General features: G+C 37.3%; 1 protein-coding gene across 2 annotated transcripts in view; it reads left to right on the top strand.

Moving 5' to 3' along the window:
• Window positions 1-19,498, top strand: part of TET1 (tet methylcytosine dioxygenase 1) — a 116,692-nt gene that overhangs the window by 66,875 nt on the left and 30,319 nt on the right. For both annotated transcript variants that reach the window (XM_004386395.3, XM_023740751.1), the window contains exons 3-5: window positions 761-3,092; window positions 6,734-6,824; window positions 7,371-7,464. In XM_004386395.3, coding sequence (XP_004386452.1) covers window positions 761-3,092; window positions 6,734-6,824; window positions 7,371-7,464 — 2,517 coding nt within the window. The remainder of the gene's footprint in view (window positions 1-760; window positions 3,093-6,733; window positions 6,825-7,370; window positions 7,465-19,498) is intronic.

The raw sequence follows: 19,498 nt of genomic DNA, 5'->3' as shown, positions 1-19,498 counted from the left end.
AACACACACACACACACACACACACACACACTATGACCTAGCAATTCCACTCCTAGGTTTATACTCAATACATATGGTTTTTCACCAAAGGAGACACACTACTAGAATGTTACAGCATTATACTTGTAAGAGCCAAAAACTATAAATAACCCACATGTCCATTTACAGCAGAATAGATAAATATATACTTGTTCAATGGAGTATTATACCATAATGAGAATCAATGGACTATAAATATAGTTAAAAACATGGATGAGCCTCACAAGTATATATTGAGTGAAAGAAGCCAGTTATGTAAAGTTCAAAAATACCCAAAGGTAATCTGTAATGTTAGATGTCAAGATAGTGGTTACCCTTGGGAGTGGAGTGATTACCGGACAAGGGAGTTCCTTGGTTGGGATCTGGGTGCACAAGTGTTCATTTTGTGAAAATTCAGCAGCTATACTTGTGACTTGTACACTTTTTACTTCAATAGAAATTGCATTAAAATAATAGCTCTTACCTATTGAATGGTACCAATGTATTTAGAAAAACGAATGTACTAAAATATTTATAGACACGTGATTATCATAATTTACAATTCTCTTTTTTACTTTTTTATGAGTTCTCTGAACATATAAAAAGCATACGTAAACTTTGTTCTAGGTTGTATCCACAGAGGCTTCACATTTAATTGGTATTAAATTGTGAAATTCCTATGGCCTTTACTCCGATATTTTAAATAGATGTTATAAAAGTAATTTCTGTATTTATTTTACAGGCAGGTTTTGACAACAAACCGGTAAATGGCCCCAAGTCAGAATCCATGGAATACGGTAGATGTGGTCATGGGGAAGAACAAAGATTGGAATTGAACCCACATCCCCTTAAAAATGTAACTAGAAATGAAGAAAGCATGACAGGTATTGAAATAGAGAAGTGGACACAAAACAAGAAATCACACTTAACTGATCATGTCAAAGGAGCTTTTAGTGCAACTGTGACAGAAGCTGAAAAAGTGAAAAATTCTGAAGATGACAGGAAAAAATTCCCACTTACTAACCTCCTTGAACCTCAAAAGTTGTTTGCACAAACTGTAAGAAACGGCATTAAAAATGTACACTATTTACCAACTGAAACAAATGTGTCATTTAAAAAATTTAATATTGAAGAATTTGGCAAGGCACTTGAAAACAATTCCTATAAATTCCTGAAAGACACTGCAAACCATAACAATGCCATGAGCTCCATCGCTACTAGTGCGAGCTGCGATCATCTCAAGGGGGGAAGCAATGTATTTGTCTTCCAGAAACCTGGCTTCAACTCCAAGTCTGTTCCAGATCCCACAAACTTCAATTTAAGTAGTCATACTGGTACATACAATGAAAGTGATCAGTCAAAAACTCCTGAGAATATACCCTTTAAAGAACCAAAAGATGGGTCTCCACTTCAACCAAGTCTTTTATCCTTAATGAAAGGTAGGGGTTTAACGTTCGAGCAATTGGTGGCCATAGAGGCTCTGACTCAACTCTCCGAAGCTCCATCAGAGAATTCCTCACCATCAAAGTCAGAGAAGGACGAAGAAACAGAGGAGAGAACAGCTGATTTGCTTAATAGCTGTAAAGCTCTTCTCTATTCTGTAAGAAAAGACTTCCAAGACCCAAACTCTCAAGGGGAGCCACAAAGCCTGCCTCACTCTCCACCTTTGGAAAAGCAAAGATCATGCAACATGGTGGTGTTCAATGGCCAAAATACCATTTCCAAGTCACACAACAGCACAGCTACTAACCAGGCACCCACTAAGTCACAGGAATATTCAAAAGTCGCAAATTCAATATCTCTTTTTGTACCAAATTCAAATTCATCCAAAATTGATACCAGTAAAAATGTTGCTCAAGGTAGAATTACTCTTGACAGTTATTCCAAGAATTTACATCAACTTCCACCAAGCAGTAATAAATTGGGGTATCGTAACCAGTTACTGGACAGCAGTAAAAAGTTGGACTCAAAGGATGATCCATCATGTCAGGATACAGCTCATAGTCAAATAGAGGAAGATGTTGCAACGCAGTTAACACAACTTGCATCAATAATTAAATTCAATTATACAAAACCAGAGGACAGAAGAGGTGAAGGTATACCAACAAGCCTTTCTGCACAGAATGCACAACAAAAATATAGTCAGGAAAAGAGCATAATACAACAGAAACCTCCTTCAAGTGTACACAGTAATCATGGCTCATCATTAACAAAGCAAAAGAACATATCCCAGAAAAAAACAAAATCCACTCCACCAAGGGATCGACGAAAAAAGAAGCCTGCAGTCATAAGTTGTGAAGAAAATGACCCGAAGAAGCAGGAACAGTTGTCACATGAGTATAATAAGTTACATGACATTTGGATGGGATCCAAATTTCAAAATTTTGGTCATTTTGTCCCACGTCGTTTTCCTATTTTCTTGGGAAAAATTTCCCCCCTAACCAAAGTACGGAAGCCATTGACTCAAACAAGTTCAGCATTACAACACAAAAAATTCTTTCCTCCACTCGCTCAGATAAAATTTGAAAGATATTGTCCTGAATTAGCACAGGAAAAAGTGGTAAAGGTTGACTCATTGGATTCTTTCTCTTTATCCCAGTTGAAAACAGAATCCAATGGGCAGGCGTTTACAGACAAAGCTTACAGTTCTCAGGTACAGCCAACAGGGAATGTCAATCAGAAAGCTCATCCCTTGCCCCAGCCCTCCTCTCCACCTAACCAGTGCGCTAACCTGATGGCTGGGGATGACCAAACACGGATTCAGCAGGATGTTAAAGAGCAACTCGTGCATCAGAGACAGCCAACATTGCCTGGTATCTCTCATGAGAGACCGCTATCGGACCCAGGACAAATTCTCAGGAATGTAAATGTAGTATGTTCAGGTGGAATTACAGTGGTTTCAACCAAAAGTGAAGAGGATGTCTGTTCATCTAGTGTTGGAGCATCAGAACTTTCTCCAGGAGACAGTGTGCAGAAAAGTTTTAATGATTATGCCATGAGCTACTTTACTAACCCCACAAAAAACCTGGTGTCTACAACAAAAGATTCTGATCTACCAACCTGCAGTTGCGTAGGTAAGTGTGTGCAGGTGTTTCTATTTTACCTGGATCCGTTTCCTCCAGTCATGACAGATTCAAGTTCTGGTTCATCTTTTAGGGGTGCTATTTTTGCCTCATTCATATTTAAGCTAAGATGATCTGGATAATTCTATGCCCGTTTTTCTGTGGGATGTATATTGATTCTGCTCAGATACATGGAAAATGCAACTCATAAAAGGTAAACTTTCTAAAGTAGAAAATGGCTGATTTCTGTCAAGCCTAAATGTATCTCAGGTTGTTTACTGTGCACCTCTCAAGAATGAATTCTTTTAGTTCTTTATTACAGTTTGTTTATTCTGCCTATATTGCAAAGAATTTCAACCTACAAGACTTTTAGTTTTAAAAAATATTTTTATTGTGAGATATAACATGCATACAGAGAATATAAAACATGTACAACTTAACAAATAACTATAAAACTATCTGCAATTGTCACCTAGAACTAGAAGTAATTTCTTTCTTTTTCAGTTGCCTAGGGCTTTTCTAAGGAGCCCTGGCCACGCAGTGTTTAGGTGCTCGGCTGCTAACCAAAAGGTTGGTGGTTAGCACCCACCTACCGCTCCTGGGGAGAAAGATGGTGGCAGTCTAGTTCTGTAAAGATTTACAGCCTTGGAAACCCTGCGGGTCAGTTCTACTCTGTCCTATAGGGTCCCTATGAGTCGGAATCAACTCGACGGCAGTGAGTTTGGTTTTGGTTGGTTTGGTAGAGCTTTTGTGTTCTGCAGTATGCAAGGTATACCTACCTGTATATGAAAAAATTCCGTAATCCTAGCCAGTTGAAAAATTTCCTAGGTCCTTTGAGTTTTAAAATACTTTCACAAATTTATTCAATAAATATTGATTTCCTATTTCAAAATAATAATAATAACAGGTTTGTGCTAACAGTTGAGTTACGGACTGATTCTAACCAGTGTACTTATATATTCTGTGCCTTAGGAGTCATTGAAAGGGGACATTCAAAAACTATTAGAAGTTTTATCAGTGTTTTAAAGCCCTGTGAAAATTTTGCTGGAGTAAAGATTCTCAGGCAGTCCTTATCAGAAATATGTTCATATTTGAAACTTAGTCAAAACTTAATTTGACTCCTGTATTAGTCATTGCCTATGGTTAAATTTCATGTACGTTCTCAAAGATAAAGCGATTATTTAAAATTTTAGTATAGCTGTAAAAAATAGGGAGATTAAATAGATTGGGTCTTTAGAGTGCATTAGGTTACTTAAAGCTCCTTTATTTCAGCCATTATACAACCTGCAATAGGATGGAATTTTGGAAATAACCTGTTCTGAACCCTATCCAAATAGAGTTAGTTATTAAAATTTTGTCTCCTTTAAAATATAGCCCCAAATCACAAAGACTCAAAATTTGCCTTGAACAAAAGGTAGTCATTTTACTAGGATAAAGTGGTTTGATAGTGCATTCCAGAATGGGTTGTTAAAAGATGGTTCAGAAGTATATCACTCTGATTTTTTTTTAATTGCAGTAGAAACAATACTAGAATATAGAGATGACTTTTAGTTCTTGATTTTTCAAAGTACATTTGATATTCTGATTCTTCATTTCTACACTCATCATTCAACACACAGTTGACAGCCTAGAATGTGCCAGGCACTGATAGGCCCTCCTAGGAGGATTCCACAGTCTGGAAGGGTGACAATGCTGTCTGAGTAGGGAGACTTGGAAAAGAGAGAGGTTCTTTTAATGGGCACAGCTCACATTGCAGAGCTCTTACTACGAGCCTGGTACTGGGCCATGTCTTTGACGTGTTATATCTCACAACAACCCCACGGAAGGAGGAGTGCTTACTATCCTCATCTTACAAATGAAAAAACTGAGGCACAGAGTTGTGTTAAGTGGTTGAACTGGGATTCAGAGACACATTCTCAACTCTAGAACTTGTGCTTGTAACCCTCACCCTCTTTTGCTTCAAAAATCTATGATGAAAAAGACAGAACACTTTTCTGAATATCACTACAAATAGGAGAGAAAGGCTTCTAATTCAACAGTAAATGCCATTAAAGTTTGCATACCTGAGCTAGTCAAGTTTTACCATGTGCATGGTGGTCCCAATAGGATGATTGTCTAGTTTCAACACCACTTCTTTATACATAGTAACTAGTCGGTGTAGGAGTTAAAACAGCTAAAGGCCATTAGCAATAACAGCCGGGTATTCAAAGTTATCGACACCTAGAATGTACCCAAAACTGTTTTATATACTATCTCTTACGTGTGTTCCTTTAATCATTAAATGTGAGGTTATTATGTTCATTGTATAGACATCGAAACTGAAAGACAGAAAAACAAAGGAAGAAGTGATACTATCATATCTAAGGGTAAATCATTTCCATGGGGTATTGTTTTAGCAAAATAGAGTGATAAACCTTTGGATCAGGGCTTCTCAACCTCAGCCTTATTGACATTTTGGACTGGATAATCCTTTATTGCAGGTGGCTGTCCTGTGTATCTGAGGTTGTTTAGCAGTATCCCTGGCCTCTACCTACTAGATACCAGTTGTGATAACCAAAAATGTCTCCAGATATTACCAAATGTCCCCCTGTGGGAAAAATTGTCCCTGGTTAAGAACCACTGCTCTAGATCACCAACAATAAGTTAAAATCTGTTCATTATCCTTGTTTCAGAAGCCACAGAAGCAATCCTACATTGTATTTGATGTCTAATCAAAATGTTTAAATAATGACCTTTTGGTGTAGGTACACCATGGTTAAAAATGCACTCCTTCCCAATGATTCTGGTTAGGCACAATTCTAAGAGGCCAATTGTTTTCTAATAAATATATCATTCATGGTCACAACAATTCAAACCTTATAAAATATGATGTAAACATTCTCATAGAGTCCCATTCTCTGAAATAAAATACCTATTACGATTTTTCTATACGAATTAACATTATTACTGATTTTAATTTCTTTCCATTTTTATAAAAACAGGGCCTTTTTAAACTTAATATTTTTGCAATTTGCTTTTTTACCTTAATGAAATCTTAGACATTTTTAAATGTTTGTAATAGCTTTATAGTATTCCACTATATAAATGTCCCATAATTTATTTAACCTATCACTTATTGACAGATGTTAAGGGTGTTTCTTTCTTGATATTACAAATAATTGTAATAAGATACATTCTTGTGTATATTTTGCATTATAAATGCATAATTGTGCAAGTGTATAGTAGAATAAATTCTAAGCCGTGGAATTGCTGCATTCAATTTTAATAAGATTCTGAAACCAAGCTTTTTTGATTTACTGCTCTTGGATAACTTTTAACTTTGCACTTCAGTTACTAAAGATTTTTTTTAGAAAGTGGGAGATAAAAGAATAAATATGATTCAGATCTTAAAATATTTTTTTTTCTCCTCTGATTCTTGGAGGCAGAAAGAATTAGTTAGGAGCAGCAGAAAAAAAGGAACATTAACAAGTTAAATTCCAAGGCCTATTGTCCTTGACTTTAGTCATCAAAGCTAACTAAAATCTTATCAAGAGTTATGGTTTTATACTGAAAAAGAAATTAGTAAAAAAAAAAAAAAAAAAAAAACCCAGCTCCTCCATGCCCCTGTGCAATTCTGTAAAGCTTTGGGTCTAATAATCTCATTCCTTCCACAGATCGAGTTATACAAAAAGACAAAGGTCCATATTATACACACCTTGGGGCAGGACCAAGTGTTGCTGCTGTCAGGGAAATCATGGAGACTAGGTGAGGACAAATACTTCCCTGTTGAAACCATTCTTTATTGTGGACCTGAGTCAATGCAGATAAATCACCTCTGGGAACAACTATGAGGTGAATGGAAACCGCTCAGAAGTATGAGTTGGATGTTTCTTAGGGCCCAGGGAAAGAACAGTGCCTGGTGTCCCTCTAGAATAACTCATCCCTTGAGCCGTTGGACACTCAACAAGCCACCCACAAAGCAGGGCTAATGTTGTTAAATTCAGAAATGCTTACTTGTATATTATTGCATAATGATAGTAACAGTTCACATTACCACCATTGACAACTGTATTCATTCCCTTTGCTTGTCTGGAAGCCAGGCCATTTTTAAAGAGTGATCTTTAGAGAAAAGTAAACAGAACAGAATAACAAATAAAAAGTACGTGCCACACAAAAGTAAATGTAGAAGACTGTTTAATTTTGAAAGTCTGCAAATGTATGTTTTATGCACATTAAGATGCTAAAAGCTGCAGGCTTTAAGGATGGATCATGATTAATTCATATTTTCCCTCTACTGTGTTTTGTACGCAGGTATGGTCAAAAAGGAAATGCGATAAGGATAGAAATAGTAGTGTATACGGGAAAAGAAGGAAAAAGCTCTCATGGGTGTCCAATTGCTAAGTGGGTAAGTATTTGCTATTTATACATTTTTTAAAATGGATTGATTCCACATGTAACATAAATCAATTAAATTTTTTCCTATGAAAATGTGGACTAGAAAAATCTACCCGCTTCCACAGTGAAATAACAAGGAAGTGATCTGTCTCAAGCCGGGCTATGGGTCGGGGTGGTAGGTGGACACCTTTAGAATGTTTTAAACACATGTAGTTTTATGTCAAATGAACAAAAGGGTGTGGGGCTTCCAGTTGTATTCCTCCTCTCCCCTCAGGTCGCAACTTTCACCAACTTTTTGTGAACGTTTAGAAATAATTCAGTGCATTTACAATTAATTAGCATATGCAATTTGTACTAAACTATACACGTTCTTTTATATCTTAGCTTTGTCAGTCACTGTATCTTGAAGAAAAGGAGTGGACTTGATGGCAGTGGGTCTGAGTGTCTTGAAGTTCTTTTCAACTCAGTATGTATAACCAAAAAAAAGCAAACCCATGGCAGCTGAATCGATTCAGACTCATAGTGACCCTATAGGACAGAGTAGAACTGCCCCATAGGTTTTCTAAGGATGTAAATCTTTACTGAAGCAGTCTTCCACACCCTTCTCCCTTGGAGTGGCTGGTGGGTTCCCGCCTACCCTTCAGTTCGCAGCCAAGCACTTTAACCACTATGCCACCCGGGCTCCTTCTTCAGTACGTATAAAGCCAAAAAAACCCAAACCTGTTGCCATCAAGTCGATTCTGACTCATAGCGACCCTATAGGACAGAGTAGAACTGCCCCGTAGAGTTTCCAAGGAGCACCTGATGGATTCGAACTGCCCACCATTTAGTTAGCAGCCATAGCACTTAACCACTAGCCACCAGGGTTTCCGCAGTTTGTGTAGCGCCACCTTAACGAGGATAATATAATACTGAAAGCAAACCCAAATTTACAATATAATCCCAAGATTGTTCCTGTGACTGCTTTGTGTTTCCCAAAAATGCAAAGCTGAAAAAAATAAGAACTGGATTCAGCTTCTTTGGAAAGTTCTCAACCAGAAAAAGAAAAAAAAAATTCATAGCCAAATCTATGTTTTCATTAGGATATTCACATCCGCAAAGATATTAACCAGTTTATTTGAAATTCTTGACCATGGAATTGTTTGAGGTCCCTGTGCTATCATTTGTAAATAACAATGATGATTACAAAAATGATAAAAACAAAAAAGATAACAGCTACTTTTTATTGTATATCAAGCAGTATGTTAAGCACTTGACATACATTGCCCCATTCAATCCTCCATGATTTTAGGAAAGGTAAAAGTGATTATTTTTATACCCATTTCTGAAAGATTTAAAACATTAAATGCAAAGTGGAGATGGGGGTCTAACCTAGGAATTCCTAAAGGAAAACGATTGCTACAACCTTAGCTTGTCTACTAGACTGTGTCTTGGTTGCTTTTCAACCTTTGGAAGGTGACAGCAGTGACGACCTTTTGGTTAGCAGCTGTAGCTCTTAACCACTGCGCCGCCGGGGCTCCATACCAGGCCCAGTTCTTCGTAAATCTGGATTTCCTTAACTTCTTCTTAAATCTGGATTTCCTTAACATGAAAGAGAAATTTTATTTTTGGGTTTTCTGTTACATGCAATAGAATCGAGTCCCAACTAAAACACCTGCCTTCAATTTGTTACAATCTGGGTGTAATTTGAGCAAAACCAATTTCAGAATGAGGATAAGTAAAGGAACTCATGTTTATTGAGTACTTTCTGTTGCCAGGTCCTGTGTTAGATACTGTTGATACAAACATGAGTTAAGATCTACCAATCATCTCATCTGCAAATGTGAGGAAATTGGCCCAGAGTCACATCCAGCATCACAAATTTTGAGTCTAGGTTTTTCTGACTTCTAGTTCATTACTTAAGGAGCCCTGGTGGTACAGTGGTTAAGCACTTGGCTGCTAATTGAAACATTTGCTGTTCGAACCTAACAGCCACTCTGCAGGAGAAAGATGTGTCAGTCTGCTTCCGTAAAGATTACAGCCTTGGAAACGCTATGGGGGATTTCTACTGTGTCCTATAGGGTCACTATGAGTCAGCACTGACTCGATGTCAGTGGGTGTTTGTGTGAGTTCATTGCTTTCTCCTCTAATAATAAAACGTTAGCTGAGATCATCTTGCTAACATAAATCTCAGTTTTGCCCCCCAGAAGTCTAAAAGTTTCCATAGAATTTCTGTCAATGTGAACAGTTGGGATGAGGAAGGAGACTTGTGGTTGTGAACTATTACTTCCTGTGTCGATTTCTTATACTGTGTATGCACTAGTTTTCACACTGTGCCAATCAGGTATGGAATTTAGTATTTTTCTCAATTTCCACAAAAAACCCACTCGTACAAGTCAATACCTATGTGTAAGAGAATTTGATGAAGGTGTATGCAGATGGTAGCCAGAGTGATTTTTATTTTATATTTTGTTCAACCTTCTGAAAAAGTAATATATTCAGATGATTCAAAAAGTTTTAAAGTATGATATGGTATGCTATTTGTTGTTGGTCTTTTATTGATTTATAGAAACTCTTAATGCATTAAGAAAATTGGCCATTTGTGATAAAAGCTGCAAATATATTTTCTCAATTTATTGTGGTTTTTATCATTTGGACTTTTTTATTTTTTATATGGTCAATAATTTCCATCTTTTCTTTTACGCCTTTTTAGGATGTTGTGTCTTAATTAGAAAAGTCTCCCCCACTCCTAGGTTATAAATAGTTCTCTCCTTTTTGTACTATTTTAATAATTTTTTTTTATATTTAAATATTTTATTCACTTTAAATTTATCATGACATCTTAGTTTCTTAGTGCTGCTATAACAGAAATACCACAACAGGTGGCTTTAACAAATAGAAATTTATTTTCTCACAGTTTAGGAGCCTAGAAGTCCAAATTCAGGGTACGGGCTTTAGAGGAAAGCTTTCTCTCTCTGTTTGCTCTGGAGGAAGGTCCTTGTCTGTTTTCAGCTTCTGTTCCTGGGTTACTTGATGATCCGTTATGTGGCATGTATCTTTTCCTCCATTTTTCCTTTCTTCTCTGAGCTTAATCTGCTCTTTTATATCTCAAAGGTGATTGTCTGAAGACACACCCTACACTCATATGGTCTCATTAACATAACAAAGAAAGTCCTATGCCAAGTGGGATTACATCCATGGGTATAGGGGTTTAGGATTTACAACACATATTTTGGGGGGACACAATTCAATCTGTAACACCTGGTTTAGAGTGTATCATTCAGGGTTCTCCAGAGAAACAGAACCAACAGGAGATTTTATTATGAGGAACTGGCTTTTGTGATCATGGGGGCTGGCAAGTCTGAGATCTGCTGGACCGTCTTGAATCCTGGAAACTCAGGCAGGAGTTGATGCTGAAGTCTTGTAGCAGAATTTTCTTCTTCTCTGGGCAACCTCAGTTTTTGCTCTTAAGGTCTTCAAACTCATTGATTGAGGCTCACACACATTGTGGAGAGTAATCTTTCAAGTAAACTGATTGTAGATGTTAATCATATCTACAAAATACCTACACAGCAACTCCTAAATTAGTGTTTGGGGACCTGGTGACACAGTGGTTAAGTGTTTGGCTGCTAACCACAAGGTCAGCAGTTCGAATCAACCAGCCACTCCTTGGAAAACCTATAGGGCACTTCTACTATGTCCTATAGGGTCACTATGAGTTGGAATAAACTCAAGGGCAAAGGGTTTCTTTTTTAATACTCTGGCCAAGGTTCCCTGGTGGCACAGTGGTTAAAATGATCAGCTGCTACCCAAAAGGTCGGTGGTTTGAAACCAGCAGCAGCTCCATGGAAGAAAGATGTGGTAGTCTGCTTCCATAAAGATTTACAGCCTTGGAAACCCTATGGGATAGCTATGAGTTGGGATCAACTCAATGACAGTGAGTTTTTTGTTTTTTTATAGCCTGGCCAAGCTGACACATAAAACTAACCACCAAAGAGTGTTAGTAACAGATCCAGCTTATGTTTTTCCAGATGGCTACCCAGTGATTCCAACACCATTGATTTAATTGTCCATCTTTTCCCCATTGATTTGTATTCATTTATATTAGTGGATTTTCCATTCTGTTAAATCAAAGTATTATGTCTATTCTTGTATCAGCATTAGATTGCTCTAATTATTTAGGTGTTATTATATGTTCCAATAGCTGGTAGGCCTAATTCCTCCTCATTATTTTTTATTTTTCAAAAATTTCCTGACTATTCTTGGCTTGCTTAATTTTCCGTATGAGTTTATAATTATGTTTTCTAATTGCACGAATAAAATCCTTTTGGCATTTTTAGTGGAATGATATTAGAGAGAGGATTTGGAGAAGTTACATCTTTTTGATGTTTGGTGTTCCTGTTCAACATATTATACCTTTTCACTTGTTCATACTTTCTTTTGCCCTCTTGGGTGTTCTCAAGTGTTGTTCCCATAGACTTTACGTGTTTCTAATTTTTCGATGTATTTCTCTTGCGTATCTCAGGTGGTGTTGTTAGGTGCCATTGAGTTAATTTTTAACTCCTAGCGACCCCATGTGACAGAATATAACTGCCCTATAGGGCTTTCTAGGCTGTAGCAGATCACTAGTTCTTTCCCCTGTGGACCTGCTGGGTGGGATTGAAACACCAGCCTTTGGGTTAGCAGCCAAGTGCTTAACTATTCTGCCATATAATTATATAATCCATAGTGATAAATTTATATCCTCCTTTCCAAATTTTGTACTGTTAATTTCTTTCTTTCATTTAATACAGTTAGTCTAAAAGAACAATTTTATATTGCTTTGGTGATGATAGACTTATCTTATTCCTGTCTTTAGGGGGAATCCTTCCCAGGCTGCCCCACTAAACATGGGTAGTCAGGGAAGGCCCCTGGGACAGGAATGACAAATATTCAAAGAACCAGGGAAGAGCACTCCTAATAGCAAGTGGAAAGGCCCTGGGCAAGGAAGAGGGTACATTCTGAATCATCTAAGAAGAGGCCAGTGACATTAAGGAGGTAGAGAATGGAATGAGGTGAGGGTAAAAATGTAGGCCAGAGTTAGATCATGAAAGGTTCTGTAGGTCATGGTGAGGAGTTTGGGTTTCACTCCATGAGCAACAGGAAGACTTTAAAGTATTTTATTTAGGAGTGTACTACCTGGTTTATATTTTATAAAGATCATTCTAAGATAGGGATAAAATCTGTATTAGTTATTTGTTGCTGTGTGATAAATTACTCCAAAACTTAGCAGCTTCAAACAACAAATATTTATTATCTCATACAGTTTTTGTGGGTCAGGAATCCTGGAGCAGCTTAGGAGAGTAGTTCTGACATAAGGCTGAAGTCAAGATGTAGCTGGGGATGCTGTCATCTGAAAATAGACTAGGGTTTTTGAGGATCCACTTCCAAGGTAACTTCTAGGAGGCCTAAGTTTCTCCTCATAGGACTTCTTAAGTGTCGTTTTGACATGGCAGCTTGGTTTCCCCAAATGAGTAATCTGAAAGATAGCAAGGGGAGACTTCAATGACTTGTGACCTCACCCTATTCAGTGTGGGAGGGGACCACACAAGGGCATGAATATCAGAAGAGGATGCTCACTGTGGCCATCTTAGAGACTGGCTGCCACAAAATTCAACATCCATTCTTCACTAAAAATAATATCAAGAAGTTAAGGATACTACATTAGCATAGTAAAATACGTCTATCTTATCCCGAAAGCCAGCATCATGCTTAATGAGGAAACCATTTAATTCGTGAACTTTATTTATGAAATAACGCTATTAAGCATTATTGTTGTTAGCTGCTGTCGGTTTGACCCCCAATTCATGGCCATCCCATGCACAACTGAACAAAATGCTGACCGGTCCTGCACCAACCTCATACTCAGTTGTGGGTTGGATTGTTGTGATCCATAAGGTTTTCATTGGCTGATTTTCAGATGTAGATTACCAGACCTTTCTTCCTAATCCTTCTTAGCTGAAACCTGTTCGGCATCATAGCAACACGTAAGCCTCCATTGACAGATGGGTACTGGCTGTGCATGGGGTACACTTGCCAGGAATCTAAACCAGGTCTCCCACATGGAAGGCGAGAATTCTGCCACTGAACCACCACTGCCCCCTGTTAAGCATTAATGTTGTTTATTTTGGAATATATCAACAGAAAAGTTTATAAAATATAAATGTACAGTTTACATAAATGTATAATGTACATTCATGAAACTACTACCCAGCTCAAAAATAAAATATCACTAGATTCCAGAAGGAGCAATAATAAACCTCTCATTCTGAATTTTATGGTAATAATTTCCTTGCTTTTTTCTCCTACATACCTATTTCTAAACAATAAGATTTCATTTTCCTTTGTTCTTTTGTGTCTTGCCTTCACATAGTACCTTGTACATTTGCTGAAATAAATGGCAAGGATTGGTTCTCAGTATCTGAAACTGATAGTTGACATAATCTATGTATATTATTTCTGAATTCTTTACTTCTTTGCCTGCGAAATAGCGAAGAGTGAAAATACCCTCATGATATGGCAGTCAACTTCCCCCAAAGTGAGTGATTCAAAAGAGACCAGGGTGGTGGGTTTGGGATGCTTCTTCCTTCCTACCTTTTAAAACTTCTCTTATGTGATAATAATAGTGACAACACTTAACAGAATTTTGGTGTATGCTTCCATTCCTTTTGCAAACATGAAATCTGCAGCTTTAAAGATTCGGCAGCAACTTTCTGTTTGAGTCCTTATATACATTTAGATCCTCTTCCAGGGTGCTTAGGTGCAAAGAAGATTATTTGTTTAGCATTTTCATGAAGCAGCTGGAGCAAAATTACTTTATCTTCCCTTGTGCAATATTTCTTTTCAGAATAAATAGGCCATTTCAGTACATAGTGATCTATACCTGGCACTTTTCACAAATACGGAAATAATCTAGAGATAAGGAATGAAACAAAGCATGGTTGCCAAGTAACTTAATGAAAATTTTGATCTCTACTAGTGACAATTTAAAGGTGTAATCTTGATAACAAAGCCATGTGTTGATATTTCATTGTCTGAAAAATAAAGAAATAGGTTTCATAAATGATAATATAGAAGAATCATAATTTTAATCAAACTTTTTCACAAACTTTACAAGTGAGCCTGTTTAAAATACTCATATTGTTTGCTGCTGTTGCCTGGAGCAATGCCCAGAATGTAGTTGGCACTCAATAAATTTTTGTTGTATGTATGAATATGGAGCTTAAACAAAGCTGTTCTAGAATATTGAATATTTTGAATTTGAATTGGCATCTTGAAATAGTATTTCTGTGGTATTCATTATGTGTTCTTTCCAAGGCATGAGAAAAAATCAGCCATTACAAACCCTATGGAGTGCAGTTCTTCTCTGTACACGTGGGGTTGCCATAAGTGGGAATCTACTCCACAGCATCTGGTTTGGGTTTTATTGATTTTTACATTCTGTGTAGTGTTTTGCACTTGACAAGCATATGATTTTAGATGGTACTTGTGCACTTGAGTCCTATATGTGGGTGCTTTTTGCAGGAAAATATAGTGAGGGGAAGGAAATGAAGATCAATCATTTTTTACTAAGGAATCTAACAAACATTCAACTAGCAGATTGCATTGCTCGAATTTTACTTTTTATCTTGGATGGTGTGCATTTTTTATGTATTTGATATTAAACATTAACCCAAATAACCTGAATAAAAAATTGATTTGGGTACATTTATCTATCTCCAGGTGCAGGCCTATGTTATTACTAAATTGAATTCTGTCCTATACAATTTTTATAGTGCCCCATTTTTTTCCTCTTCTTGGAAGATAATTTTATTGCTTCTCTTCTTCATGGTCATATACAAAAGCCTAACACCAGATTCTAACTGGGCAGTGCAACTTTCTGAACCATTCTCACATTGTTTTTCCTTTGTTCTCAATGCTGTTTTATTTTTTCCTTGAAATGTTTCCTTGCCAGGTAGTCATTAACACTACCTCATAATTGTTACTAGCCTTTGGCCGAGATTTCTGATTCTTTTCTCTACTGTCCCTTTGGATCTTGTCAGGGCCTAGTTATCTTGTAATTAAGTAGATTTTGTTGGAAAGGAAGTCCCAGTTTCTTTGATGCACTAGACTGTTAACTCCCTGTCATACTGCCCCCTCTGAGCAAGCCTCTGGGATGACGGTAGGAGTAGGGAGAACAGTTCAAACAGCACCTGTCTGTTGTGTGCTGTGATTCTGATGCATCGTGGCCCTATCGGACTGTCTGGATGGGCCCAATCCTGAACAATTCACACCAGTGCCAGTCCATGGGGGCTTATCCATGTCGGACAGATGAGGCAATGAAAATGTTCAAGCGAATTTTTTATTAACTGCTCTGGTAGTGAAATTGTCCATAGTAACTTTGTCTGAAAATAATCTCCTCTCCTTTATCTACCAGTTTTTAGGCGCATAGTAGTGAATGGCCCAGAATTGCAATAAACAGGGGTCACATAGAAAATGCCCTGGGTTATGCCTCTTGGTCCTGGTCTAACCTGCCTTAAGAGTGTCCCGTGGGAAACTCAGATAGGTTGGCCCACCCAGACCAGGTTATCGGAAATAGTTTAGAAAGTAGTTGAGTTGGAATCGACTTGACAGGTTTTGTTTTGCTGGAATTGCTAGATCATGAGGTATTTCTATTTCTAGCTTTTTGAGGAAGTGCCATACCATTTTCCACTGTGGTTGTACTATTTTGCAATTCCACCAGCAGTGGATAAGGATTCCGATCTCCCTACATCTTCGCCAGCATTTGCTGTTTTCTGGGTTTTTTTCATCAGTGCCATCTTAGCAGGGGTGAAATGGTATCTCATTGCAGTTTTGATTTACATCTCTCTAATGGTTAATGAATGCAAGCCTTTTTTTCTGTGGTTGTTGGCCACTTGAATGTCATCCTCTTTGATGAAATGTCTGTTATGGATTGAATTGTGTTCCCCAAAAATGTGTTTCAACTTGGCTAGGCCATGATTCCCAGTATTGTGTGGTCATCCACCATTTTGTCATCTGATGTGATTTTCCTATTGTCATCTGATGTGATTTTCCTATGTGTTGTAAATCCTACCTCTATGATGTTAATGAGGCAGGATTATAGGCGGTTATGTTAATGAGGCAGGATCCAATCTATAGGATTAGGTTCTATTTTGAGTCAATCTCTTTTGAGATGTAAAAAAGAATTGAGCAGAGAGACAGAGGGACCTCCTACCACCAAGAAAGAAGTGCAAGGAGCAGAGTATGTCCTTTGGACTGGGGTCCCTGCACAGAGAAACTCCTAGACCAGGGGAAGATTGATGACAAGGACCTTCCTCCAGAGCCAGTAAAGAGAGAAAGCCTTCCCCTGAAGCTGGCACCCTGAATTCGGACTTCTAGCCTGCTAGACTGTGAAAGAATAAATTTCTGTTTGTTAAAGGCATCCATCTGTGGTATTTCTATTATAGCAGCACTAGATAATTAAGAGAATGTCCTTTGTCCATTTGTTAATTGGAGTGTTTGTCTTTCTGTTGTTGATTTGTTGGAGTTTTCTGTAAATTTTGGAGGTTAGACCCTTATCGGATATGTCATTTCCAAAGATCTTTTTCTCCAGTTTGTAGGTTGTCTTTTCACTCTTTTGGTGAGCATAAGTATTATATTTTCAGAGGTCCCAATTATCTAATTTGTCTTCCGTTGTTCATGTGTTTTTAGTTGTGTTTGATATAGAATGTAGTTTTCAGAGTTATTCATACATAGGCCATTGAAGCAGAATAATTTATAACCCTGGCTAAGGCGTCTCAGTTGTAGAAATGCTAGGAAATCTTTTCCTAATGATCAGATTGATCTGGCTTCTATTTCCATCCCTTCTCTGAAAAGGCTATTCTAAAGGTCCAGACCAGTTGGTTTTGAGTTGATACCAACTCACGGTGACTCCATGTGTGTCAGAGTAGAACTGTGCTGCATAGGGCTTTCAATGGCCGATTTTTTGGAAGCAGATTGCCTGGTTTTTCTTCCAAGTCATCTCTGGGTGGACTCAAACATCCAACTTTTTGTTTAGCACCCAATCCCATTAACTCTTTTAGCACCCAGGTACTCCAAACACCTTAACTGCCAAATAAAATTTTCAGTCTTCATCATAAGCTTTCTTCAGCAGTTTAAACCATAGTTACACTCCCTCTCTTGTGGGAAGATCATCCTTTGTTTAGTTTCTGTACCACAGCTTTCCCCCATCACTCCTCAGTCTGCCTTTCTGTAATATGTCTTTCTAGGTTAGCTCATCCAGGACCACAACTTCAGAGTCACCATTGTGCTGTGTGTTGTTGTTAGGTGCCCTCAAGTCAGTCCCAACTCATAGCCACCTTATGTACAACAAAATGAAATACTGCCCAGTTCCTACACCATCCTCACAATCGTTTTTCTGGCAGTCCATGGTATATTTAATATTCTTCGCCAACTCCATAATTTAAAGGCATCAATTCTTTGGTCTTTCCTTATTTATTGTCCAGCTTTCATATGCATGTGAGGAGATTGAAAATACCATGGCTTGGGTTAGGCACACCTTAGCCCTCAGGGGGACATCTTTGATTTTTAATAAAGAGATCTTTTGCAGCAGATTTGCCCAATGCAATATGTTTGATTTCTTGATTGCCGCTTCCAAGAGCATTGATTGTAGATCGAAGTAAAATGAAATCTTTGACAACCTCATTATTTTCTCCATTTATCATGATGTTGCTTATTGGTCCAGTTGTGAGAATTTTTGTTTTCTTTATGTTGAGGTATAATCTATACTGAAGGTTGCAGTCGTTGATCTTCATCAGTAAGTGCCTTTAAGTCCTCTTCACTTTCAGCAAGCCAGGTTATGTTGTCTGCAATTATTTGCCCAGCATACAGATTGAATTACTGTAGTGAAAGGATAAAACCACTGTGCTAGTTACTGTCAAATTCTGCCACATACCTACTTAAGAATGGCATATAGGGAGCAGGGCAGAAACCAAGACTGATGTTTGGGTGTGGCAGGACAGGGGTGGCTTTCGGGAGTTGTTGACCCTTGAGCTACATCTAGAAAACAGAAAGTATTATCTTTATGTCAAAAATCCCAGAAACAGAAACAAATATTTATATTAATTTAATCAAAGGGGGTTTTATGATCACAGAAGTCATTTGGTGTCGACATATTGGCAGATTCTTTCTTAAATAACATACTTGCCTTGTGGGGCTTGATTTCCAAAAATCTTAGAATTGCTTTAAGAAGGATCTCCCCCATGAAGTCTTTCTACTATTCAAACAAGAAGACTCTAGCCCTACTTTGTAGTCTTGTTTAATATCTTACTCATATATATCTCTTTCAATGTCTTATATTCCCCTAGAACAGTATTACAATAGAAAAATGAACTATTAATATTTTACCATTCATGGAAATGATACTGTACATTCAATTTTGTGTTTGTATCTTTTTTCAGTATAGTATAACTTAAGCGGACCCCTAGCTTGTTATAAACAATGTACTGTATGTCATTATTAGAAAAAAATGACATCTGGTTAAACTTACAGTATTTTGGACTTGCTCTTGGCTGCTAATTTTTTATCTTAATATACATATGTCTTAATTTAAATGAATTTATTTAGGATACTGCCCAAACCTTAATATTGATTAAATGTTTATTGTCCCATAGATTAAGTACTTGTAAAAGCAAATTAAAATAAATAAGAATAAGCTAAATAATAAGAATTATTGAAGAGATTATTTCTAAGAGTTTAATTTAATTGAAAAAAGATTTTTTTCTTTACCATTTTCACACTTAAGGTTATATAAGAGCTTACTTTTTTTGGTATTTTTACCCAGACATCTGCCTTGTAGCTTGGCCCTTGAGGTGTACTATAGAGTGCCTTTGTTCTTTTTTTTTTATTTTTTTTATTTTTATTGTACTTCAGGTGAAGGCTTACAGAACAAATAGTTTCTCATGAAACAGAAGTATACTTGTTGTTTTATGACATTGGTTAACAACCCCACAACATATCAACCCTCTAACTTCTCAACCTTTTTTTTT

This window comes from Trichechus manatus, unplaced genomic scaffold (assembly GCF_000243295.1).
Source record: "Trichechus manatus latirostris isolate Lorelei unplaced genomic scaffold, TriManLat1.0 scaffold00163, whole genome shotgun sequence".
Taxonomy (NCBI): domain Eukaryota; kingdom Metazoa; phylum Chordata; class Mammalia; order Sirenia; family Trichechidae; genus Trichechus; species Trichechus manatus.
Note: the sequence above shows the minus strand (reverse complement) of the source record. Positions and strands in the feature narration are given on the sequence as shown.